The following is a 27768-nucleotide window of genomic DNA, read 5'->3' on the forward strand; positions in this document are numbered from 1 at the left end:
AGAGCTTTATACATGTCACAGTGTGCTATTAGACTACCATAATTTTTCACATTTATTTTTAATTGGAGGATAATTGCAATATTATGTTGGTTTCTGCCATTTGAATCGACTGTGAGTATACATGTGCCCCCTACATCTTGAGCCTCTCTCCCACCTCCCAGCCCTAGAATAGTCTTAATATACTTCATTATTATATACTGAGTATATACTATACTATATAATGTAGTCTTTGGTGAAAGAAACCTCTGTGCCCTCTGTTGTAGGGAGCATTTTTCTCTGCCAGAGTAGTAGTGTCACTAGATTAATAATCATAGAAGATTTTCAAGATGAAATCGAAATGATAGTTGTATTTGGATTATTAAGATGAATTTTGACTGTTCAGCCATCAGAGTCCCCTTTAAAAAAAAAGTGTCAAAGCTTAAATTTGTCTCAGGCATCATTCTGTCACTTCCTTCCTGTATTAGCTTGGCCATATGGTGGTCAGGGAACAAAACCGCTACCGTATGGTCTGTTAAGCATCAGTCTAAAGAAAACATGAGGAACTTTTTCTTAAGAAAAGGACCTGCTGGTTTGTAATTGTGTTTTGGTTTGGAAAGAAATAAAAGATAAAGTCCAATTTACTCAGGATACTTTAGGTGGATGAGTGTGTGTAGTATGTTTTTAAAAGACTCTTCCCAAAGGCTGTATTTCATTCTCAGTGGCTCTTTTCTTCTTGCCGTGTGCAAGTATGTCTTGCCTCTATGATAATAAGATGGACTGACTACTAGCTGTAGTTGTTAATCGGTTCCCTTAAAGCTTGTGAGTTTTCTTTTCCATGTGCAAGTAAGCACCACACTCAGAACCATCATGAAAAGTTAATAGTGAAAATGGAAGTTCAGTAGGCATTGAACAAGATCTTCCCTTAGCTACAAACCCACACAGAGGCTGGAGAAAACCACACAACCCTGTGATCAGGGCTCAGCACAGAGCCAGAAATGACACCAGCTCCCAAACAATACTTGCTGTTTAATGCCAAAAAAAAAAAAAGGCAAACAAAATGCATGAAACCTGGAGCAAGTTGTGTAAACAGAAAGGCCCAGGGAATCAATTTTTCAAATGCACTTTGTAACCACCTTGCTCTGCCTAGAAATGCCCGACACGAAAGCTGAAGATGAAGTGGATTTTCTGAGTAACACCCAGGAGAGTTCAGTTTCTGAAGAGGTGGCTCTGGGAAACAGAACCTCTACACCGGAGGTGAAACCAGGCCCGAAGACCCAGGCGGTGAGTCTGTGCGAGCACAAAATGTGTTTAGCCTGCTCTGCTGTGGCATTGTCGGGAGGATTTTTTAAATTCACAGTAGGATTTTTCCCCTTCTCCCTTATTCCCTCCTTTACAAATGTGGACGTGATGCAGTGAGGCTTTTACACAGCGTCGCTTTAGAATGGATGTCTTAGATCCCTGCAGGGATCCCTGGGAGGTTGTAATGAAAAGGGTTTTTTCCCTGTGAGCACAAGACTTTCCAGTTTGTCATGAGGTTTAACATGTCTCAAGATGGGAATTACCACAAAAAGGGATCTACTGACACTTGTTAAACCTGACTCTTCTTTCTTTATATAGAAACTGATAGCGAAGATGATATTTTAATTTGAAACCCAATACTGACGGAAATAGAAAGTATGTCATTTTTAATGATTAAAGAAAATAAGGTTTATTACATTTTCATAACAACTATTGAGACATAATTCACATAACTGTACAGTTCACTCATTCAGGTGAAGTGCACGGTGCAGTAGTTTTTTACCATATTTACAGAGTTGCACAACCGTCCCCACTGCTCAACTTTATAACATTGGCATCACGCCAGAAAGAACCCCATCCTCACTAGCAGCTCACCCCTGCCCGCCTGTCAGTAGTCACCAGCCTCCTTTCTGTCTCCAAGGATTCGCCTCTTCCAGAACATCATGCAAATGCAGTTCCAGAACATGTGGCCTTCAGCAACTGGTTTCTTTCACTTAGTGTATTCTTTCAAAGTTCATCCGTGCTGTAACATTGATCAGTATTTAATTTCTTTTTATTGCCAAGTAGTACCCCATTGTATGGATGTACCATATTTTTTTCTATATTTGGATTGTTTCTACTTTTTGGCTGAATAGTTGTGAATAGTAACTGCTAACGAACTGTCCATTTGTATGGACATATGTTTTTATATGCTTAGTAATTATTGTGTTGGCTCATGTGGTAATTCTATATTTAGTATTCAGTAAGTTTTCAAAAATGATTTTTTTTTCAGAGTCTTGATTATTGTTCTTGTTTGAAGCTGTTAACTTGTAAAACAAGAGAACTTGTTTGAACTTGTTGAACAGTGCTAGTGCTCTAAGCTTTAGATGCCATGACTTTCTTTTTTTAAAAAGCAACAAAAGCAAACAAAAAAAACCAGCACACATCTTTGGCTGGAAAATCAAGATACTGGAGTAAATCACATTGCCCATCAGAAAATCAGCCATCCTTGTCTAGACTTGAGGGTGTGTTTTTTTTTGCTCTTCAGAGGGCTAAGTATTTTTCATAGAATTACCCCAGTTAGCTAAACAGAACGGTACCCTTCCAAACTGTTTCAAGTGTATGGATTGGGATAAACAAGCTTCATTTTGTTGGAGTGCAGTGGTAGGGAGGTGCTGGCTGTTCTCACCCACCCCTTATTACCGATAATATTCATGACTAATGCCTGGGTGGCTACTTGTACCGCAGGCATTATTCAGACAAGTGTTGCTTTTGCCCCTGGGGAAAGAAAAGAGAACACGCCCTGCATGGGTAACATGTGTCTTTGTTTCCAGAAGCCCCTGAAAAAGGGAAGGAACAAACTCACATCCTTGAATTCAAATACCTCTGCTTCTTCGTCCTCCATGTGAAGTCCTGTGATTAGTGTCCTGTGTACAGCCTGAGGCTGGCCACAGACCCTTTGCTTTCCTGTGAGGATAGCTCTGTCCTGACTGTATCTTAACCATTACAAAGAAGAGAGCAAAACTCTGTTTTGAGTTTTTGTTTGTTTTGTATTGGGGGTATAGCTGATAAACAGACAGTGTTGTGATAGTTTCGGGTGACCATTGAAGGGACTCAGCTGTACACACAAATGAATCCATCTCCCCTAAACTCCCCTCCCATCCAGGCTGCCACATAACGTTGAGCAGAGTTCCGTGTGCTAGACAGCAGGTCCTTGTTGGTTATCCATTTTAAGTACAGCAGTGTGTACATGTCCATCCCCAGCTGCCTGACTATCCCTTCCTCCCATCCTTCCCCCTGATAACAGTAAGTGCCTTCTCGAAGTCTGTGAGTCTGTTTCTGTTTTGTAAGTAAGTTCATTTGTATCATTTTGTTTTAGACTCCAGATATAAGGGCTGTCACTGGATAGTTCTCCTCTGTCTGACTGACTGAAAGTTGCTCCTTTCCTCGTCTCTTTTCCTCTTCTCATTTTCCCTCCAGTTTTAGAAGTTGAGAGAGAGGACACTCCTCTGGTTGGTCATCAGGCGTCATTTTACAGATAGAAGAAGTAGACCCCCAAATAGTCCCTTGGCTAGCTTAAGGTCAGGGCCTGCTAGAATGGGAGCTTCTAGTTTGGTTCTAACCTAGAATCTGCCCAGTGGGGTGCTTTCCTCCCCAACTCTTAGCCCAGGCTCCTTATCCTAAGGAGCCTCAGGATTCGAGAACCATGTAATTTGTCTGCTGTTGCTGGGGTATCTTTGCTTTGTGTCTGCCTGCGCTCCATGTAGTTAGAGAAAGCATACTTTAATGGGATTTTTAGTTCATGAGGATCTTCAGGTCTAGTGCTCACAGCCTTCTTACAGTGTCGTGAAATCTGACCTCTGACCTGCCCTCCCTTGCTGTGGATCGAAAGCAGGAAGCGTGGACACACATTTTGCATCTTCTTCACATGTCGCATTTTCTCCTTTTTTCCCCATCTGACTCTCTGCATGTTTTTTGCCTGGAGGGAAGTTTGTGAACACTTACAAAGGACAGAGAATAAATACATCAGAGTTTGTGGGAGGTACAGTTTCTGTAACAGCTAATCGCCTTTGGTGTTGCATGTGAAAGCAGCCAGAGGCTGCCTGTAAACAAGCCTTTTACTGACAGTTCCGATAAAAGCTTCATAGAAATTTGCATTTCTTTTTTAAATTTTTTTCTTTTCTTTGAAATTTGAATTTCATATTGTGAAATCATTTCATATTGTAAAATCATGTCATATTGTGAAATGATTTCATGTCATGAAATACTCTTTTTTGAATGTTTTCTTTCGTCACTAAAAAATGTAAAAATCTGCTCTTTGGTGTTTTTTTTTTTTTCCAATGTGCTGTACAAAAATGGATGGTGGTAATCTGTCCGCCCCTGCCTTTAGAATATGTGTGCCTCAGTGGATGAGAAGAAAGAGAAAGCAAGTAGAATTTTTTCTCTTCTGAGTGGTCTCAGCCTGTGGGGGAGCTTGTTACTAAACCGCACAGAGGAAGTAGAGAGTTTCATGTCTCTCCCAAGTATGTCTTTTGACTTGGTATCTCGACTTCCTTGTCCTGTTTGTCTTCTGGCCTTAACCTTCTGGAGCCTGGGCTTGCAGTCTGAGATTGTGATGGTAGTCGAGGGCGGAGTGGCACTTGTTTAGGATTATTTAATTTGGTCTTTCAGACACATGCCCAGTCTGTGTATTGCCCTTGGGAATAAACCAGTCATTGCCTCAATGACTCATTGTTTCTCTGAATCAACCTCTTCCAAATGTAAAACAGGAAAAAATCTGTGTGTCTTAATGCTTTGCTACTGTCTTGAAAACCTGGAACCTTTGCGTAAGGAATAAAGGATGCATAAAGGAATCGGGCAGTGTCAAGACTAGTGCTTGTGTGTCCGCAGAGAAAGCACATGTGTATTCAATGCTTCAGGTTTCTCAGCACGTGATACATGGTCCTGACAGATACTTCCCCGTTGAATCAAAAGTAGTTCACAATTCCAGAGGCCCGGTTTTACACGCAGAGTGGTCCATTCCCAGTAGTCATTTTATCACCATTTTATATTCATGGTTTGTCCCTACGTATTGCCAAAGCTTTAATACTAGTTACAGTTTCAGTTCAGTTCTTCTAGATTACCTTTTGTTGTCCTTTTTTCCCCTGGTGAGTTAATATCTATCAAGTACATGGAGCTCAACATGCAGTAAGTACAGCTTAGCATTCTTATTATTAATTAGTTTCATAACTTCATATTCCAGTATCCTTTTTACTCACTGAAGTAACCAGTGACTTACAGTGGTTCCTAAAGCAATCAAACTGCAGATTCTGCTTCTTGAACATTGTTATAAAAGCTTCAGGAGTAGCAGCTAGCATTAATTTAAGTTGGGAGACAGGGTGCTGGTTTTAGTTCTGAGATCTTTAGAAATTTGAATGGACCTTTAGAAATTTGAATGGACCTGAAAGATTATCTGAAATATGAAGGAAAGAAATGGTTCCTGGAAAGTTAAGCAACTAGCCTCATTTCACAGCTAGTTAACTCTGTACGATAGACTGAAACTCGTTTCTGTATGGGTAATGTTTCTGTTACACTGTGGTTTTCAGAAAACTCCTCCTGAGGATATACATCTGGGCAGTTCAGCTCACTTTGATTTTTCATGTTTTAAACAAACAGCCCTGAATGATGGATACACACATGAAGATTCTGAAACAGTTGCGTCATAGTCCCATGCTTTCAATGATAGTCGGAGAAATTCCTTTGACTACTTTCAGTTCAGATCAGATCAGTCACTCAGTCATGTCCAGCTCTTTGCAACCCCATGAATCGCAGCACGCCAGGCCTCCCTGTCCATCACCAACTCCTGGAGTTCACTCAGACTCACATCCATCAAGTCAGTGATGCCATCCAGCCATCTCATCCTCTGTCGTCCCCTTCTCCCTGCCCCCAATCTCTCCCAGCATCAGTCTTTTCCAATGAGTCAGCTCTTCGCATGAGGTGCCAAAGTACTGGAGTTTCAGCTTCAGCATCATTCCCTCCAAAGAAATCCCAGGGCTGATCTCCTTCAGAATGGACTGGTTGGATCTCCTTGCAGTCCAAGGGACTCTCAAGAGTCTTCTCCAATACCACAGTTCAAAAGCATCAATTCTTTGGCTACTTTAGCACCTACTTTTATTTGCTTTAAAAGAAGTCTCGTGTTCTTCTTATAATTTGTTCACCTGTAGCTAAATACCATCAAGATGGTATTTGTCCAAAGAGTTTGCTTTTGCTGAATAAATAAGATTTTCCTGACCTGCTATTTATTTCCTAAAGAATGCTGTGCAGAGATGACTCTGAATATTGAGTCCAGAACAGAAAGCCCCTGGGACCGTTCACCTTGGGGATGTGCTGCACAGAGGCCAGGAAGGCGTTCTGACTCCTGCTTGCCTGCCCTAGTGCTCCAAACCAGTGTACTCCGTGTCTCCTGTGATCTGTTCAGTGTATGGCCAGGTTAATGAGGAAGGACTGTCTGTTCATTGAGGTTATTTCTATAATTCCTTTTCCAAATGATCATTGCAAAAGCTTGTTAGCCATATGGAAGAGTTAATTCAGCGAGCCAGAGTGTCTTGTCAGGATGCCGATGGTCCTGGCAGCCAAACACTCAAGAAGAAATACATTCAAGCCCAACTATAAAAGCCCGTATGTTGAGTGTTAGGTTACGGGGAAAGTCTAGTCTTCATTTAACACATCCCGCAATCAGAACCACTCCCTGTAAAAAAGAAAAAAACAACTACATGGCCAAACATTAAATTAGCTTAATTTTCGTTAATTATTTTTACAACAGTGTTAATATTTGTTTCTTCATGGTTTTGGTAAGGGCAGTGTTAGACTATTTTAAATCTTTTTGAATTCTCCCTGTGCTTTGATTATTTTCCGTGTTTTCTTCCTCTTGTCTCAAGGGGGCGAGCTTGCATTTCCATACCTAGGCCAGGAGCCTCTAAAAAGGGGTTTGTTTTTTCGAGTGTGGCTTTTCACAGCCTTTATGCTGAGCTACGGCAGCTCTCAGACTATTTGGTAACTGACTGGACAGGTCATAGCACTGATAACACAGGAGGGCTCACACAGCCTACCCTGTTATTTGACAGTTTCCAGTTTTTAAAAAGAGGCTTTTGAAAATGTCTGTGCTATCATATTTACATACAGAATTTTGTGGAGTGTCACCCAGGAAAAAGCAAAGTGGCCTCGCCAATAAGTCTCCTCTACGTATATTTGATGTTTAAGAGAACTGGCACCCCCGTCCCTGTGCCTCAATTGCCAGTTATCTTTTCTGGGGTCCAAATCTAGAGCTACCTTTAGTCACAGGGAAACTTACTCCTCAGCTTTTTCTTATAGAATTTTTAGAGATACTCTGGATGTTTCTTCTGACATGGACTTAACAAGAAATTTGTGCAAGTATTTGAGCAAACTCTGGGAGATAGAAGAGAACAGAAGAGCCTGGCTCGCTGCAGTCCATGGGGTTGCCAAGTCGGACACAACTTAGAAACTAAACAACGACAACATATTATTCTAAAGAAGATAGTTGCCAAAAAGAAGTGCCTTGAAGAACCCCAGATCATAAAGCCACAAGTGGAAAAACCTGCAGCCTTAGTGTAAAAGTATCTGTAGGTAATATTTGTAAGTTCATATGTGTGTGCTCAGTCACACACATATGAAGAGTATAATTTAATGATCTGTAAGAATATAATTTAATATCTGTAGATAATATATGTAAGAATATAATTTAATGATTTAATTTAAAGCAAAATAGCATAAGTTTTCCCTTTTCTAAAAAACTGAGGTACAGTTGGTGTACAGTGCTTCATTTTAGCTGCTTAGCAGTGATTCACAATTTGTAAAGGTTTGTGTTCCATTTAGAATTATTAAAAACACCAGGTGTGCTCCCTGTGCTGTGCAGTATGCCCATATAACGTATCTTACACGTAGCAGTCTGCACCTCTTTATCTCCTTGTCCTGTCGATTCCACATGTAAACGATACCATGTAGTATGTGTTTTTCTCTGTTGGACTTAGCTTCACTTAACGTAATTCCCTCCAAGTTCCTGTACATTATTGCAACCGGCAAAAACTCATTCCTTGTTACGCTGAGTAGTATACCAGTGTATATGGCCATACACTTTTAAGTGACTATTTGGTCTGTGAAGAAGGCTTAGGTCCCTGTTGATAATGTGCATAATTGGGGCAGTTATATTCTCAGCTGAGATTTTGATTGTGTGTTTTAAGAAGAGGCCTCGCTGGTTGGCCTCCATAAAAATAAAAGGTGCACACTGTGTGTGGGGTGGCCTGCTCTAGCCAGGAAAGGGTTCAGAGGTACTCATTGCTCGTATCTTGGTCCTCTTTGGCTGCTCAACTTTGTGATGGGGCCTGTGGCTTTAATTTCAATTTACTTATTCATTTAGTAAGCCTTAAGTGAATGTGCCTTTCCCTCTCAAGGAGTTGCATCGAATATGTAGGGAAGTAAAAAGAGGTTAGATATTGTCCCTGCCCCCGGTCCAGTTAATACAGCAGGCATGCACGGGCACGCACACTCTGGTCACTGTACGTGAGATGTGCCGTAAGGTGCCTTCAGGTGCTGTAGGAGGAGTTCACAGAAGTCTGGATGTAGTGATGTTTCCTTAGTAAAACCTTTTTGTAACACTTGTGGTCGAAATATTCACTACAAAGTAGGGATGGGTTCAGGGGACTTGTGATGTGCTCCCCAGCTTGATACTCTTTATTGCTTTCACAGTGTGCTTGGCCCTGTGGGAGATCTCAGAATTGCCAGAAATGCCCCAGTTTCCATTTAGGAAACTGAAAAGTAGCATTTACCAAAAGAAGTACAGGAGTCGGGGGAGAGAGTCACAGGCAGTGTTGGTGAGATGTGGGTTCAGTGACCCCCAGGTCAGGAAGAGCCCCTGGAGGAGGGCATGGCAGCCCACTCCAGTGTTCTTGCCTGGAGAATCCCATGGACAGAGGAGCCTGGGGGGCTGCAGTCCACAGGTTCGCAGAGAGTCAGATGCAGCTGAAGCAACTTAGCACACATGCGTGTATAAAGAATGGAAGTATTCAGTAGTGTGAGAACCATGTAGGAATTAAAAAGAGTAGTCTCTCTGTTTAAGCATTTCCATTCTTTGCCTCTTTCATGCAGTGATATAGCCACTCTTCTGCCGTTCTGAGAATCCTGCATGCCCTCATCTTGGCCTAAGGACCCAGAGAATTGTAACATGGTCTTAAGTCCGCACCGCACGTGTAGTCTTTAGTTGATGGTGAAAATACTTTCCATAAAGTTCAGAACAGAAAATACTATTACGAACACATTTAAAATGTCTTCAGTTCAAGCCTTAATAAGAAGTCCAGCTAAGCCAGATGTTTATTACGTTGGTCTTCCTTGTCTGTGTAGCAGTTGGCATTCTGTTCTGAGTCATCAGACCTGATACATATTTAAGAGTTTTGAAAACCTAATCATTCTGGGGTTGGAGCTTGGAGTCGGACTGTAGTATTAATGTAAGAATGCAATAGATTTTTTGTCTTTGGTTCCTAGATTTCTATTGAGATAGTTAGAAGATTTCTGGAACTGTTTGAACTACTTATGATAGGAATAATTAGAATCAGTATATAGCTTCCCAAAGTGGACATTGTGGAAAATATTTGAATGTCTAAATTTGACTTGGAGCTTTCACTTACGAGAGATAAACAGTAGTTCCTCCTTATCCGTGGAGTGTATGTTACCAGACCCGTTTGGACACCTGGAACCTTGTTTTGTTCGCTCAGTCATGTCTGACTCTTTGCGACCCTATGGACTGCAGCGTGCCAGGCTTCCCTGTCCTTCACTGTCTCCCGGAATTTGCTCAGACTCATGTCCATTGAGTCAGTGATGCCATCCAACCATCTCATCCACTGCTGCCCCCATTCACTTCCTGCCCTCAGTCTTTCCCAGCATCAAGGTCTTTTCCAGTGAGTCGGCTCTTAGCATCAGGTGGCCAAACTGTTGGACCTTGGGATAGTGCCAAATCCTATACCCTGTGTTTCTTGTACACACGTGTGATAAGGTTTACTTTATCAGGTACAGTAAGAGATGAACAACAGCAATAATAAAATGTCATGGTTATAACAATATACAGTAATAAAAGTTACATGAATGTGATCTTTCTCTCAAAATACCTTATTGTACAGATTTAATGTCTTCTCCATCTTAACTGAGCGCTTACCATTGCACTATGCCTGTAATTCTTGTAATTTGAGATGAGACAGCAAAACTAGCACTTTTTCCTTGTTCCTGCTTCACAGTTTCTCAGAAGATTGATTCTTAACCATAGATCTTAGCAACTTCAGCATATGGTTTGTTGTTTGTTTTTTTTTTCTTCACCCGTTATTAAGTCTGAAACTTTCACCTTTCCGGGCTTCCCTTGTGGTTCAGCTGCTAAAGAATCCACCTGCAATGCGGGAAACCTGTTTGATCCCTGGGTTGGGAAGATCCCCTGGAGAAGGAAACAGCTACTCACTCCAGTATTCTGGCTAGGAGAATTCCATGGACGGTATAGTCCATGGGATCGAAAAGAGTCGGACACAACTGAGCGACTTTCACTTTTTTTTTCTTCACCTTTTCATTTAGAGCACTTTATACCTTTGGTAGATCCGAATTGCCGGCATCACTACTCTTGTGCTTTGGGACTCCTGAAATAAAATAAGGGTTAGTTGAACACTGCAAAGTGATACTGAGAGTCATTCTGATAACCAGAAAAGCTACAAAGTGGCTGACGGGCAGGATTTACTCTTCTTGATTGCAGTCTCCTTGAAGAAAGCTGCTGCTGCTGCTGCTAAGTTGCATCAGTTGTGTCCAACTCTGTGCAACGCCATAGATGGCAGCGCGCCAGGCTCCCCTGTCCCTGGGATTCTTCAGGCAAGAACACCGGAGTGGGTTGCCATTTCCTTTTCCAGTGCATAAAAGTGAAAGTGAAGTTGCTCAGTCATGTCCGACTCTTAGCGACCTCATGGACTGCAGCCTACCAGGCTCCTCCGTCCATGGGATTTTCCAGGCAAGAGTACTGGAGTGGGGTGCCATTGCCTTCTCCATGAAGAAAGCTAGTCCAGTAGAAAAATGGGCTGAATTTAGAGATACCTCACCACCCCTTTGGTTGGTTTGCAGAAATAGCAAGCATGGGATCATAAGATGTGTAGTGGGGGCATTTAAAGGGCTTTGCTCTTTGCATTGGGATTCTGCCATTACAGGAACCCCAGATCTTCTAGCACATGTTGCTCTCCTTATAGAATCTTAGTGTAGGGCGGCACAGTGGCCTCTGTCACGCAGTCTCTACCCTGTAGTTTGCAAGGAAGTGACTGGAGCCCAGAGTGCTCCATGCTCAAAGGGCTTGCCTTTGTTTGCCCCAAACCCTGGAGCCTGGCCTCTCACTTCCTGCCCACCTCTACCGGCGAGACCACCTCGTCTCCTTTAAGTCCCACGCTAAGCTGAGGCACCCTGCCAGCCTCTCCAGGCCTGGCTCCCTCTGCTGGGGCAGTCCTTAAATAGGACCAGCTCTCGTGGACAGTGGCCCTCTTCTGTTTCATGGAGCCCTTGTGCCATCCCCATACATAGAGAGAAGTCGCAGGATGGGCATAGCTGAATCTGCACGCTGCTTCCTGTGCTGGGGTCATCTGCTGCCTGGGGGGCTCTGCAGCTCTGCCTTCAGCAGGTTGCCAGCTCGTGTGGATTCTTGGAGGCCCGGGCTGGGGCCTGGTGCTGAAATCACAGTACCGGGCCGTCTGGACAGGTGTGCGGGTTGCACCCCTGTGGCCTTCCCCTCTCCGGAGCGTGGCATCTTGATTTTGATGCATGCTTGTCCCGTGTTGCCTTCCCTGTGGTTTCATGCAGATCATCATCTACCGAGGCGGGGGATCTTTGGATCTAAACAAGCACGTGTGAGCTGGTCAGGACTCCACGTGGGTCTCACAGTGTTTGTTTCCTGGCTGTGTCCTGGTGGACGAATGGTGTGAGATGGGGAAGGGCCTTGGGCTCCCCTGTTAGTGCCGAGTCCTCCACTCAGGAGTCGCCCCTGACACCCTGGGGAGAGCACAAAGGGAGGATCTCCCTTGCAGCGCCCTTCATCTTTCTGTTTCTATGAAAATAATAATTTCTGGAAATGGGCTTGTGGGCTTTTTCATTTCTGACATCAGTTTATTTCTTTGCCAGCCTTCCTCCTTACTTTGCCACCTCAAATTCTTTTTTTTTTTAACCCAGTCTTTTATTTTGTATTGGGGTATAGCCGATTTTACAATGTTGTGATATTTTCAGGTAAACAGGGAACAGGACTCAGCCATACATATACATGTATCCATCCTCCCCCAAACTCCCTCCCATCCAGCCTGCCGCGTAACACTGAGCAGAGTTCCCTGTGCTGTATGGTAGATCCCTTGTTGGTTACCCGTTTTAAATACAGCTGTGTGTACATGACCTTCCAGAGTCCCTAACTATCCTTTCTTCCCCTCTCTGCCCTCAGCAACCATAAGTTTGTTTCCGAAGTCTGTGAGTCTCCTTCTGCTTTGTAAGTAAATTCATTTGTGTCAAATTCTCACATTCATTTCCCCATTGAATCATCTACAAGCCGAGCACCTTATAGGCGGTGGGGTCTAGAGGTCCTGGGACAAGGGTTTGGCATCAGGCCTCCCCCACCCGCCCCCCATGCCAGGCTAGTGGCATGGGTGAGAAGAGCCAGATCACCACCTCTGCCCCTGGCTTCTTGAGGTCGCACCAGAACCTTGTCGCGTGTGACCGCCCCTCTGGGCAGCAGGACATTCATTCCAGGAGACGTGGGAGATTCTTCTCTCGTTCCACCCCTGTGAGGCCAGGGCTGGTGGAAAGGCCACAGCTTGACTTCTCAGTGGGGGCCGCGTGGGGAGAACGTGTGTGTATCCATGCCTGAGTTCCTTCCTTTTAAACATATATAACGGAAGATTCCAGTGGTAAATGAGACTATGGGGATGTGTTCCCTTCCTACAGGCCTGACTTAACTTGTGCATTTCCAAAACTAAAGCAAGCCTTCCATTGGCGAACACCTCCTGTTCTGTGTGTTGAGCTCTGTAATAGAAGCTGGGGGTGCTGTGATGGTCAGATGAGTAGGACATCCCACCCCTCAAGAAGCCGTGTTGGGAGAGGCAAAGGAATGAGCCACTAGTTGGCCCCTGAGGCCAGGGAGCTTAGAGAAGGAGCCGTCTTTCGTCGAGGCCTTTTTATACCCGTGTCCCTGCAGTTTGCTTTGGTGCCATGATACCATCAGCCGTTCAGTGGAGTTCTGCCGAAATGATTCACATGGGGATTTTTCCCCTGTTGACAGCCTTGCTGGTCTTAAAATAAAGAGCCGGTCTTTTCATTCCAGTTCCAGAAAGTGATGCTCGTGTTGTCGGTGTTTTGCCAGGGAACAGTTCCTGTCTCCAGCACCATCGTCCAACAACGCGATGGGCTGCGTTCCTTCCTAGGAGTCATTAGACTTCCCTAATGAGATGATCCAGAGGAAGAAAATAGAGCTCTGGCCCTGCTCCCTCATTAGTGCTGTGTCTGCCTCACATCAAGCTCATTGAATTGTTTTTCTCCTTGCCTGAGACTGTTCTTTCCTCCTTGGCTCAGGAAGAGGGTTGCAGGGCAGGCTTTCTTGACCTGGGACTTTAATGCATTTGCTCTTGCAGCAGAACCCAGCATACAGGCTGAGCAGAAATCACTCTTTCATGGTTGCCATATAGTGTGGACTGTACTCTGAGGTTTGTTTTGCTTTTTAAGTCCAAAGAACGTGTCCTACAGGCCTTGAAAGAAAGCTCGTCACTGGTGCACTCCACCCGCGTAGGCCCCCAGGCTCGGTGAAGCCAGGGCAGGTTCCTGAGAAGTGCTGATGCCGATGACGGACACCTGCCGCTCCTTGTCACCGTTTCCGTGTTTCTCTACCTATTCGCTTCAGTTTTGGTGTCATACTGGAAGCTGCTGTTTGAGCTGTCCTTGGCGGGGTCGGGGCCGGGTGTGGAAACCTCCTCAGTGCCTAACAGTGCTAAGTTTTCTCATCTTTACTTCCCGATGGGGAATTTTTGCCTTTATTGCCACACGTCTATCTCATGGCATGGCTGTTTAGTAAAAGCAAGATAATGCACGCCCTTTCAACACGATAATCTTTGAATCAGTCTTACTGTTCTTTGAAACTTAATGTCCCCGTGGGTTACCACCTGTTATTGGTGGGCAAGCATGAAGGTGCCCTGAAAGTGATTGATGTGAAAAGTTGCCTTGATCCTTCCTCCCTCAAGCTAGTTAGTGCTAGCGGGGAGCAGGAAAGAGGGAGGTGGCAAAAAGGAAAGGGAAGATGAAGGAGAGCTTTAATGTGGGGGCTGAGGAAGCAGAAGGATAATGCAGCCTGAGTCTCTCTTCAGCATCTGCAACTGTCCAAGGCATGAAATGGTAACAGCTGTGAAAAGACCCGGGTTGTCTAGTCCTTCTAGCAGTTGTTCATGAACGTTCTTGTAATTCATCACCCCAGGGTAGAGGAGATTATAAGATGAGATATTAAAAAAAGAAGGGCTGGCCGATCCTTGTGAAAAGGATTTTATCACCTAACCAGTTAGCTTAATGGAGGATGATAATTGCACTAATTTAGCTGAGGAAAAAGTGGGAATTGTCAAAATATTTTTTAAAGCAAGATTTTTAACTTTTAGATAGAAACTGGTCCTCAGAGGAAATCTCAATAACCATTGCTCAGTAGAGGCACTGCTGGGCCACCTTTAACGTAATAGATAGGACTTTATAAATATCGGCATCCATTTTCACCAAACAAGTATTTCTTTGGGAACTTCTTTTTAATAAAGGCTAATTAAGACATGTGACAAATGCTTGTCATTTTTACAAGATGGCCTTTTAAAGAGATATAACTCCTCCTACCCCCTGTTCCCAAATGTGTATATGCGCTGATGACCACAGGGCATAGCAGAGCTGAGACAACTCGACTCTGGCAGCGAGAGAGGAATCTGTGAAGCCTCCTAACGTGCCTTTAGCATCCATCCCTTAGAATTGTGTCCTCAACATCCATTCCTTAGAATTGTGGCTTGCAGCTCCTCATACCACCTGCCCAGGAATGAAGACCACTCTACAATTAGATGGTAGCTTCTCCACTCTGGAAGCTTGGGCACAGCAGTCTTTTAGAAATGGCAGAGTTTTCAGATCGCTGGAGGTAAAGCCTCAAGTTCTTGAGCTTCTATTTAAAAGTCTTTGCTGTCATGTATTTCTGAAATACCCGTGTATTTGACAGGCTTGTTAAATTCTGAAAAAAATTTACCCTCTTCTTGATGGCTTGCCAGCATCATCATGACTCTCATTGGACTGTTTTGTCATAAAGGTGAGCATCACTGGGCACTGGTCTCACTGGCAGTTCAGAAACTTGGCTGAAGGAGTTACTCATATCACTTTACAGCTTGGTCAGGGCCTCAGTCTCTCAAAAATGGAATTAGCCATATGGTCTATGAGAAAGTGCCTTTCAGGTAAATTTGTTTGCACGTAGCTCATGGAAATAGTCTTTTCCTAAAGAGTTTTATTTGCTCTTCAGAAAACCATCTCTGCTTTTCATTCCTGCTGGAGTTTCTCTCAGTTCATCAGCTTCATTCAACATATTAGGGAATTGTTGATTCCTCACTTCACGTACATAAAACTATAGACATTGGCTTTCATATAGTCTCTGTTTTGCTTTCTTTTTTTTTTTAAATATATTTTATTGAAATACAGTTGCCTTACAGTGCTGTGTTAATTTCTGCTATACAGTGATTCAGTTACACATACATGCATTCTTTTCCATTATGGTTTATCACAGAATATTGAATATAGTTCCCTGTACTATAAAGTAGACCTTGTTTATCCATTCTGTATCCCAAACTCCAGATCAGCCCCTCTGTCTCCTACCCACCCTCTCCTGCAACCACAAGTCTTTCCCTATGTCTGTGAGTCTCTGTTTCACAGATTAGTACGTCTGCGTCGTATTTTAGACTCCACGTGTAAGTGATATCCGGACATTTGTCTTTCTCTTAGTTACTTCACTTAGTGCGATAATCTCTAGGCCCATCCATGTTGCTGCAGGTGGCATTATTTTCTTTCTTTTTTATGGCTGACTAATATTTCTCTGTGTATGTACGCAGACCACATCTTCTTTATCCATTCATCTGTTGATGGGCATTTAGGGCGTTTTCCATGTTTTGGCTCTTGTGTATAATGCTGCTATGACTGTAGAGGTGTCTGTATCTTTCTGAAGTCTCGTTTTGTCTGGGTTTATGTCCAAGACTAGGGTTACTGGACCTTATGGCAAGTCTGTTTTTAGTTCTTTGAGGAACCATCATACTGTTTTCCACAGTGGCTGCACCAAACTGTGCTTCAAGCAGTGCGGGAAGGGAAGGTTCCCTTGTCTCTGCACCCTCTCCAGCGTTTGTTATTTGTAGATGTTTAGTGATGGCCGTGCTGACCAGTGTAAGGTGTGGTACCTCACTGTCGTTTTGATTTGAGTTTCTCCAGTAATTAGCCATGCCGAGCATTTTCTCACGTGCATTTTGGCCATCTGTATGTCTTCTTTGGAGAAATGTCTGTTTAGGTCATTTTTTGATTGGTTTGTTTATTTTCTGTTGTTGAGTTATATAAGCTGTTTGCATATTTTGGAAACTAAGCCTTTGTCCTATTCCACAAACTGTCTTTTTGTTTTGTTTATGGTTTCCTTTACTGTTCAAAAGCTTATAAGTTTGATTAGGGCCCATAAGAGTCATATCTTTAAGTCTTCAAGTCTTTAAGCCATTTTGTGTTTATTTTTGTGTTTGGTGTGAGGGTGTATTCTAACTTTATTGATTTACATGTGACTGTCCAACTTACCCAACACCATTTGCCGAAGAGACTGCAAGCTAGAAAACTTTCATCCCAGATTCCTTCGTCTTAGCCCAAATTAAAAAAAAAAAGTTTTGGTCAAATTTAATTTGTCCCTTCAAACTTCTGGTTTAAATATTTGTGCCCTCATCTTCTCTCACCTGGGCTCTTTGGTTTCCTTAGCACTCATTTCTTCCTGCCTTACAACTCAGCTGTTCTTGAACTTTTTGGTCTCAAGATTCGTTAATACTTCAAGAAGTTATTGAGGACTCCAAAGAAATTTTGTTTATATGAGTTATATCTATAAGTATCTACTATGTTAGAAATTAAAACTGATACATTAAAATATTAATTCATTCGCGGTAACATCGGGGCTTCTCTGGTGGCTCAGACAGTAGAGAACGTGCCTGCAAAGTAGGAGACCCGGGCTTGATCCCCTGTGTCAGGAAGATCCCCTGGAGAAGGGCATGGGAACCCACTCCAGTATTCTTGCTTGGAAAATCCCATGGACAGAGGAGCCTGGCTACAGTCCATTGGGTAGCAAAGAGTTGGACATGACTGAGCGAGTAACACTTCCACTACTTCACTTTTCAACAGTAGTAAACTTACTACTTGTTAACATAAAGAGTATATTTTCATGAAAAACAACTTTTCCAAAACAAAATTAGAAGAGGTGACATTGTTTTACTCAAACTTCTGGCTCAGTAGAAAACAGATTCTCACATCTCTTACACATTCAAGCCATTGCAATAGGGGAAAATCCAGTCTTTCACAAATATAGTGCATGAAAAGGAAGGGAAATTTTAATAGTTTCTCACAACTTAAAAAATCGCACAAGTGATCTTCCTTAGGACAACAATCATACTTCCATAACAGAAGGATTTTATGTCAACTTCCCGTTGTCACATAGTATTAGAAAGATGTGTACCTAAAGCTTGAAATTGAATGCTAGTAATAATGTTTACAGCTTCCTCAAGGATGTTCTGTGTGAAAATGTTGTTTCTTTTTGTTTTTTGTACTGGGAAGAAGTACAAAGTGCTGATTCACTTTGGTACCTCTGCCTTAATTTGTGCTGAGGCCTGTCAGTGCAAATGTCAGTACAGCAAAGGGGCAAATGACTGTGAAAATAGTTTCGACCCCACGGGTGCCCTGAAGAGGCCTCCAGGCCCTTGAAGGTTTTGCAGACCATACGTTGAGACCCACTGCTCCGGGTCATGTTAGAGATGCTTGCTGAACTTAGTGGTGTGGCAGGGACTTCACAGTCCGGCTCCTTGGATTACTTGGACGGTCCCGTCAGCTCTGCTGTTCCACAGGCCAGCTGCCAGCCATGCCAGACTCCTCTCTATCTACCAGGTATTCAGAGTGAGATGCATCCTGGGAACCTCCCTGGGTGCTTAGTCTTTGATTCTTTGAGACCCTTCTCGGAAGGGCTGTGTCGTCCTGCACCACAGACCTCTTGTGTAGCCTCCTCTTTGCTCTTGGTGCAGCTGCTAGGAACCAAGAAGCCTGGCAGTACCGCCCCTCCTGCCAGGGATGCTCTCTTAGCCATTGTTAGGGACCTGCCACAGCGTCCCACGCACGATGGGTGTTTATCATGTACGATGCCTGGTGGGTGACTTAAAAGAAGAAGGAACCCAGGAAGTAGTTTGACAAGGCATATTTTCTAGTTAATTGACAGTTTTTTTGTAAGTATGACTTCACTGGACTGAAGATTATACTTCACTTATCAACATCTCTCCTTAGGGCACTGTTAAAACCTTAAGTAGTTCCCTTTCTTTTGAAATTTGATTTCCTGTTTCTTTGTGTTTTTTTTTCCTCAATTTTTTCTTGATTTCCTATTTCTATAGCAAATATATTTGAGGCTTTTACATTTTGTTAGTACAGCTTTAAAAGGCTGATTTAATCAGGATGCCAGGCGTTGCAGCTAAAAATTATGTGGAGAATAGGAAGTTTCGCATTGATAACCCATTAACACGAGTATTTGGGATGGAACCTCTACGTAGAATTGAGAGTGACCTTTGTAGTAACACAGAACACAAGGGTTTTCGTAGGGTTTATCAGTGTAAGAATGACATAGAGCCGTTAGAATTCAGACCCAGGGGAAGTCTACTTGTATGAAAGAGAAATAGTAACAGCAAGCCCATTACATAAATTGTGCTCTTCAGAATACTAATGCTGTTGCTTCCCAGGTGGCTCAGTGGTACAAGAATCCACCTGCCAATGCAGGAGACAGGAGACACAGATTCAGTCCCTGTGTAGGGAAGATCCCCTGGAGAAGGAAATGGCAGCCCACTCCAGTATTCCTGCCTGGAAAATCCCGTGGACAGAGGAGTCTGGAGGGCTGCAGTCTATCGGGTCACAAAAGAGTTGGACAGGACTGAGCAAATGAGCACAGACGCAGTGCTTATTGTTAGAACATCCTCACAGGGGAGGCCAGAGAGAAGGGTTAATAATACTCTTATATGTACAGACTGCAGGGACAGACGGGGCCAGGCCTTCCGTGTCCTTCCTGCTGAGTGCTGGGAGCGCACGAGGTTGCCCTAATAGTACTTCATGTTCTTACCTGTTGCTTACACTGTCTCCACAGGCTCCCTGGTTGGCTAGATGTGCTACTCTTGACACAGTGCATGGCCAGTCAGTGATGTGCAGTATTCTGGGGCGTTAAAGTTACATGCACAAACACACACACACACACACATGTGCGCATGCCTGCATACACACATGCGTATCTTTGGAGAAAGTATCAAAATGCTTCCATGAAACTTGGTCCTGAATTGACTGTTGTGTACATATGTTTATATAAATTGTATACATTTATTGTATACATAAATTGTATATAAATTGTGTACATTATGTTTATATAAATATGTATAAAATACATAGTGGGATATCAGGTGAAAACTATGAACAAATGAAATAATAACCCGGAATTAATATATATTTAGTTAGATAAATCTCTAGCAGGGATGATCTTACAGAAGCCACCCAAACTGCAATTATTTAAAAAAAAAAAAAAAATTCAGGGTAGGCAGAGGATTCTGTTCTTTTACTTACTGATTAATTTCTGACGTGTCCCATTTATTGATGAGGTTTAACTAACACCATCTGTTTGTGTTGACCAGAGCAGACATCTCTTTGATACAGGAGTGCATGTTTCTGTTTCAGAAATCCATGAATTATGTAAATTTATGAATAAAGGAGCTTCTGAATCTAGGTTGCCTGCCCCAGTTTGATCTGCTCCGAGAATGCGTGACCTTCCCTCAAAGTCCCTCTTCAGACAGAGAGGTAGATACTGTTTCATTCACATGGGAACTGTTTGTTGAATGCTCAGTAAGCCCAAGAAACCTAGGAAAGCCCAAGTAAACAGATCTCCTGGTCCAGGAAACTTGTACTGCAGAGTCCTAGAAGACGGTGATAACCAGTGTGTGGGTGACTTAAGTGTGGTAGGAAGGCTAGCACAGTTATGATAGGGTTGGAGAAAGGACAGGCCAGGTTTTTGACTGAGGTGGTCAGTGGAGGCATCGGGCTGTGATAGCACTTGAAGGCGTCTTCTGACTGGTGTTGCTTCCGTGGGGAGAAGCTCGAGGGAAGGAGCATGGACTCAGGCAAGTGTCTCGTCTCACCTGAGCACAGGGGGTGAGTCTTCTGGGGGCAGGTGAGGGGAGAGACCCTCGAGGCTGGCGTGGTCCTCAGCTTTCCTCCCAGTCTCCTCTGAGAGCCACGTGCTCTCTGTCCCAGCGGTCACTGGTATTTTGGCCGTCTGGAGGGGGACTGTTCAGGGACATTTTCAGTTCAGTCCAAATTGGGCACTTGGGGATTGGCCAGGAAAAAAACATCTATAAATATCTGTCTTTTTCTTCTTTCCCTTACCCTCACATGAAGAGGCTTTTTTCTTTTTTTCTCCCCCAAGGCTAACTCTTAAATCTGGGTTCCCAGTCCTGTCTTGACCTTAAAGTTTACAGAACCGCTTCTCCCTAAAACCGCTTGGCTTTCAGGTTCAGATACTGAGACATTCCTTTAGTCTTAGCTTCCGGGGCAGCTCCCCACCTTCTCCACTTAGCAGAAGAACGAAAGCCTGACTTTTCCCTCTGGTTTGCCGTCTCGTGATACACAGTATTTTCAGAGGGAACACGGTGATCTGAATCAAAGCAGAAGCGTTGTTCTTTCAGCTCTACCTTGAGTGGGATGTTCAGTTCCTGCTTTTTTCCTATATGCACCCTCCTGTTGTTGTTGTTCACTTGCTAAGTCGTGTCTGACCCTTGGTGATCCCCTGCACTGCAGCACATCAGACTCCGCTCTCCTTCAGTGTTTTCTGCGGTTCACTCAAACTCAGGTCTATTGAGTCGGTGATGCCATCCAGCCATCTCGTCCTCTGTCTCTGCCTTCTCCGCCTGCCCTCAATCTTGCCCAGCATCAGGGTCTTTTCCAGTGAGTTGACTCTTCTTTGCATCAGGTGGCCAAAGTATTGGATCTTCAGCTTCAGCATCAGTCCTTCCAGTGAATATTCAGGGTTGATTTCCCTTAGAATTGACTGTTTTGATCTTCTTGCCCAGGGGTCTCTCCAGAGTCTTCTCTAGCACCACCATTTGAAGGCATCAATTGTAAGCTGACTTAGATACCTCCTTAAAAAAATAAGGCAAAGATGCAATAATAAAAATAAAACTATCATAGCAACTAATACTTACATAGTATTCACGCCACAGGCATGAATATACAAAATGCTTATGTGTATTCTTTTTTTACTGTATGTCTTTTTATTTTTATCTCCCGTCAGTAGTGTTAAAAAGTAGGTTTTCTTCTTGGAGGGTTTTTCTCTTTTCCCTTTGTTTTGTCTTTTCGACAGTTGATATAAAAAGCAAGACAGTTGATATAAAAAGCAAGTTATACTTCTTCATTTTTTTGGAAGGCATGACTGTACTGGGTTTGCCTGGGAGGGCCAAGGGACATTGTCCATGGGAAGCTGAGTCACTTTTTGGCTCGTCTGACTGACTCTGCTGGAGCTGTTCTTCACTCTGTGAAGTGAAAAATAAGAATAAGTCAAGTGATTTCCTAAAGCGACACTTTTTCATTTTATGTGGGATTCAAATTTTTCCTAAAGGTGTGATTATTTTGAGCACCAGTTTTCATGTCTGGCCAGGACTTCTATCCTTTGTGTAAAAACTCTTCCAGATGGCTCACCTTTTGTGTATAACACTGACCAAGACTTCTCTCGTTTACTAACTAAATCTGGTCAGCCTTTTGAAAAGTCCTAGGATTATGATTGTGGCAGGAAACGGATGTATAATCAGTTTCTCCTCTAGCTCTCGGATGTCTAGGACCAGTTTTGGAGAGACTGGGAGAGATTTAAGAAGTACTCGGTTGCCCTCAGCATGCTACTTAGAGAGCAGCGTGCAGCCACAAGGAAAAACACAGGCTGGAACTCGTGACAGCAGTGCAGCGGTCTGAGGACACCATGGTTCACAGTGCAGAGTTATAAGGAGAGTCAGAGGTGGCAGAGAGCGTGACTGTTAATAGAAACGTGGGCAGGTGGAGAGACCAGGTAGGGAATTACAGAAACCACAGTTGTCCTAAGAACCAGGGTCACTGAAGTAGGAAGAACCCTCACATCCTACTTGTGGAAGCTCGAGAGACCAACTGTCTACTCATCTTGAGGACCGACAGCAAACGAAGTTGGATAAGGATCATGGCGTGGTATCCCCTCGAACAGGAGACCTGAGGAGGCTAGAGACTTACAGATTTTCTGAATTACAGTGCAAATTGTGCCGCTTCCATGCTGTAGCACCTCTGGTGGCTCCCTGTGGCCTCTGAGTAGCGTCTCGACTCTTTAGCCGGGCATTGGGTGCTTCTGAAATCTAGGCTGTGAACGCTTGTCCAGACCAGTATCACAGCACTGTCTTGAGTCTGATGCAGGTAACGGACGGCTTGCCAGTCCTTGGTCATACCTGCTGCACATCAGCACTTGTACCTTCAATCTCTGTCTGCATCGGGGTTGCCTGCCTCCTCCCTCCCTTTTTCTTTGTTTCTGTCCCTTCATGTTAAACCACCACCTTCATGAAACTTTTCTGCCTGGTCAGCTCAGCCAGAGCTCCGTACTCCTTGCTGAAATCTGCGTTTCATCTGTACTACCCAAGTTTTCTCTTATGTACATTTCATGCCATGGTCCCTGGTTTGTTTCCTTAAGGTCCCGAAAGCGTCTCATCCATCTGGACATCTCTCGTGACACCTCACAGAGCCCTGTAACTGCAGCCGATACTTAAGTATTGTCGAACAGATAAATAATCTTGGCTGATATTAGGTAGTTGGCTGCTAGTTGGCCGTGGCACGCTGGGGATGACGTCGTCCCTTAGGAAACGATGGTCTACAGTTGTCAGTGCTGTTTCCCTGACCTCATTGCCTTTGTTTTATGAAATGAGGTCTGTTCTTATTTTCATAGATGATCATATGGAAAGGGAGTTTCTCAGTTGTTGGCCGTTCCCTTCTGTTTCCATTTCCTTGCCAGACACCGTCCACCCTGCTCTCTCCTCAAGCAGTAGTTTTTGTTCATGTTCCTGACCAAGACGCAGTCCGTCCACTCAAGGGTTCTCCTTCGGTCTCTGACACAATCTCTCGGACAGAACCGACATAACGGGCATAGAACTCACCTTGTGTCAGCGGTCCTTTTTCTCTGCTGATGCTTCATTTCCTTCTCAGAAAGGTTTTTACGCACTAAGGTGTATTCCCAGGTTAGCCATCCTGTAGCAGCCATTCTTTAAGGATTCATTAAGGCACTTTGTCTGAAGAGTAAGATGTCTCACGAGATAACTGGAGGAAGTGGAGTATATGACAGAACTTAGAATTTCCCCTGTGAAATGGTAGACATTCAAAAGAAATTGCAGTTCAGCCTTCCTCACTCCACTATGGCCCCAGAACTTGCTCTCCCCAACCAGGGTCCACGGAGCATTCACAGAGCAGAACCCCGCTCTCTTATGACCTGACTTTCTCGCAGCATCGGGCTCTGTTTACCACTCTTGCTCTCTGGCTCCTCGATGTCACACCTCTGTGTTGATTTCCATCATCCGTGTGCCCATCCCAGCTGTTCTCCTGCGCCCCAGACACAGACGCTGATGCTCCATCTGAAGGCAGATGAGCTTATGGTAGCCTGGGAGTCCTCTAGTCGGGCATTTCTCACACACATTGTTTTTACTATTTAATGTCCGTCTGGTTCTCTATTATATTCTCAGTGCCAAACATAGGTGTTCAGTGAATATTTGTCTCATGATTGAACTAATTTCAAAAAGCTTGTTGAAGATTCAGGACAGTGGCTCGTGAGACGTTGTAGCGACCACAACAGTATTCTTCCATGTAGAATTTGTTGCTTGTTTAAATGGCTGTTGATACTAAACTTGCCATTTTTGGTATCTGTAGCAGTCTAGGTTTTTAAAATATTAATGTATTTTAAAGCCACATTCTTTGGGACCCTTTGAAAATTCTAAAAATGTTAAATGTTTACAAAATACCTAGTACACTTTAAAGAGGAAAATGTATAAAGTGGGGTTTACAGTAAAATCTCGTGATTATAGTATAGAAGAGGCCTGTTTTGATATGTCCAACAAAAAGGTGTGGGAAGTGACTTACTTCACCACAAGCTTATATTTGTCTAGCAGTGTGGTATGTCTGTTGAAAAGAAAGGCAGTTTGATCTTAGTCGTCCCAGTGTACTCAGCACCAGAGGGTTTTTGTCTTGGTGTTCGCATCACACAAAGGACACCCACTAACTGAAGGGCCCTCAGTCGGGTACCCTGTAGCATGGGGAGCAGTTGTGGGAACCACGAGCCAGAGGAGAAGCTTTGAGGAGGGTAGTGAGTCATGATGAGTATCTTCAGATACTCATTTAAAAGCTGCCATAAGAAGTAACTTATGTTTGTTCCCTGGTGGCTCAGAGATTAAAGGGTCTGCCTGTTTATGTGGGAGACCTGGGTTCAATCCCTGGGTCGGGAAGAAGGAACTGGCAGTCCACTCCAGTATTCTTGCCTGGAGAACCCCATGGACGGAGGAGCCTGGTGGGCTACAGTCCACGGGGTCGCAAAGAGTCGGACATGACTGAGCGACTTCACTTCACTTCACTTCATGTTTGTTCCCAAGAGGAAAACTGAGAACAGTACAGCCACTCATTCTGAAGGAGACCTGGAGACAATTGTCAGTAAAACTCTTCGTCTCTATGCTGGATGTGTGCATTCTGATTTTTGTAACATTAACATAGTGAGAAGCTATTTAAAAAACTAAACGTCAAGTATTAAAACGATGGCAAAGAAGTTGAGTCCAGTTAGTGTAATAATATACTTTTTCTACCGGTACTTTCTAAAATTAGGAACCATTTGTCATTTTTATTGAAAAAATAGTCTTTTTCTGTCCTTTTTCATTTTTGTAAAATCAGATGTGAAAATGCCAATGATTGAAAAAAAAAAGAATGCCAGTGATACGAGAAGTGAGTTCTAGTTTTGTTTCCTGAAACTTTGACCTATGTTTTCTCCCTGAGAGTTCTTTCTTTCAGTTTAGGGGATTACTCAAGGCAAAATAAGATGCATGTGGAAAGAAAAATTTCTCAAATCGAATTTAATGTAGACTCATTCGTTGTGTGACCTCGTTGTGGTTTAGTTGCTGAGTCGTGTCCAACTCTTTGCGACCCCATGGGCTTTAGTTCACCAGGCTCCTCTGTCCATGAGGTTGATGCTCCAGGCAAGCATGTTGGAGTGGGTAGCCATTTCCTGCTCCAGAGGATCTTCCTGACCCAGGGATCAAACCTGCGTCTCCTGCGTTGGCAGGTGGATTCTCTACTACTGAGGCACCAGGGAAGGCCACATGGCCTGATACACCCGACTTAAACTCGGTGGTACTTTTCTGCATCTGTAAAGTAGACAGTGACATTTCACCCTTTAGCTTTTTATGAAGAATAAACGAAATGGTACATGTGGGTGCAGGTGGCACACAGGAAGCACTCAGTAAATGTTATTAATAAGTCTTGCCTCCAGAAGACCTGTCCTAGAGGTTACATTGTCCATCACCACTTTTCCAGACGAAATCTGGTCTGGATGTCTGCCTTTCTCCCCTCCTCCTTCCTTTTCTATCATCAAGCTGCTGGTAATTTTAGTAAAATTTAACATTTGTGTGCTTGTTCCATGAGACCTATTTTCCTGTGAGGTGCACAGGTTGGTGAAGAGACGTTTCTAAAGCTCTGTCTTGCTCTCTTCCATCTTAATTGCTTCTTGCTGCTGCCATCAGCTAACTTGTGTTCACATTTCTTCTTGGAAAAGGTGAGGAAGGATTAAAGCAGAGGGACTGCCAGGTAGAATTGCTGGTTGGCTGGTCGCCGCCCTCCAGGTCTTCCTAGTCTCCTTTCCTCTTTTAACCTTCCTGCAACCTCCAGAGCTGGGCGTGGCAGAAACGCAGGGGAGGGGGCCTCTGCCTTGCTCTCCTGGATCAGCAGCGCCTGATCAAACACCCAAACTGAAATGGAAAAGGAAATCCTCTGTGGGCGCAGTACAGTTGCTATAAATCCTTCTCATCTTCTCTCAAATACTCAGGTATCTTATATGAAGCAGACTTAGTTTAAACAGTCTGGAGTTGCTCAAGTGGAGGCTGTTAATAAGAAAAAACAGTATAAATGTTTTATCTGTATTTTAGTAAATTTTGCCACCAACAAGTTTGTAGGTCTTGATGACTATTTTTAAGTTAATGAAATCATAGATTCGTGAAAATTGACGACTCTGCTAGTCGCTTCCTTCCTTTTCATTTCATGTGAAAAGTGGAGGTGGGAAATATAATTATGCAAGAATACACTGCATGTTTTCTACAACAGGTTTTGAGAGAACATCTCAATTCCTTTTTCTTTCTCCATTGCACCCACATCCTGTGAGTTATTTGGCAAGTGATAAAGATTTGTTAGTCTCCGGCTGACCATAGCAGATCAAGAAGGAACTTCAGATATGACCTAGTGTCCAGCCCTTCTCACTCCCCAGTTCTGGAAACCTAGGTCCAAGAGTCAGTCTAATTATCCCAGGGTGCGCAGTGAGATGTGACAGACCTAGGGATGGAAAGAACCTTTCATATTCACCTTGTGCTCCTGGCAGAGACACATAAACATGTTAAATTGATCATTGGTGTGTCTTCGAGCCAGTGACAGGCTACTGCTGTATGTTCAAACTTTGAGGTTACAGAACAGATGTTTCAGCAGCAGCAGACACCCCACTCTCTGACCACAATGTTTACTGGCCTTTGTGTTCTGTTTGGGTCCTCAGTATACCCACTAGATGGTGTCCTATTTCAGAAACTTTGCTATGGGGCTGCAGGTAGGGTTCTGCCCTCACTAAAAAGCAGCCAAATAGCGCTGACCCATAAGAACGTTTAAATAATTTGGATAAGGTGTTAGATCTTGGAATTAAATATCGAAGGAAAATTTAACTCACGAACAGAAACGCTCTAGTTAAAGTAAAATTCATAAAAATATTTTTATACTTTGTTTTCTGGAATCTTTAAGATACATCAGGCCTGTGGTATGAACAGACTTTTAGCACTGGTTGCTTCTATTGAAGAATGTAGGCCTCCTTGCTTGACTTTGAGTAAGCTCCGGAAGTTGGTGGTGGACAGGGAAGCCTGGCCTGCTGCAGTCCATGGGGTCACACAGTCCCCACGACTGAGCGCCTGAACTGAACTGAGGCCTCCTTGTTGTGGCTGGAGTGTGGGATGGAGGGAGATATAACTAATCTTGTGAATAATTACTATTGTGAAAAGAGGTTGTAAATAATAAACGTATTTTACTCTTTACGTTCCCAAAATTAAAGGAAAAGAGACGAATCTTCAAAACGAAGCTTCATAGGTCTCAGCTTTGATTTGGAAATAAAACGATTGGTTTCTGAGTTTCAAAATCCTAACAGAATAACTGCTCGGCAGTTGCAGATGTTTT

The 27768-nt window shown here is 43.5% G+C and overlaps 1 protein-coding gene across 17 annotated transcripts in view; it reads left to right on the forward strand.

The window, feature by feature from the left end:
• Positions 1 to 27768, forward strand: part of AKAP13 (A-kinase anchoring protein 13) — a 324467-nt gene that overhangs the window by 180698 nt on the left and 116001 nt on the right. For all 17 annotated transcript variants that reach the window (XM_024982287.2, XM_059879258.1, XM_059879260.1 and 14 more), the window contains one exon: positions 1127 to 1260. In XM_024982287.2, coding sequence (XP_024838055.2) covers positions 1127 to 1260 — 134 coding nt within the window. The remainder of the gene's footprint in view (positions 1 to 1126; positions 1261 to 27768) is intronic.

The sequence above is a fragment of the Bos taurus genome, chromosome 21 (assembly GCF_002263795.3).
Source record: "Bos taurus isolate L1 Dominette 01449 registration number 42190680 breed Hereford chromosome 21, ARS-UCD2.0, whole genome shotgun sequence".
In the NCBI taxonomy this organism is placed as follows: domain Eukaryota; kingdom Metazoa; phylum Chordata; class Mammalia; order Artiodactyla; family Bovidae; genus Bos; species Bos taurus.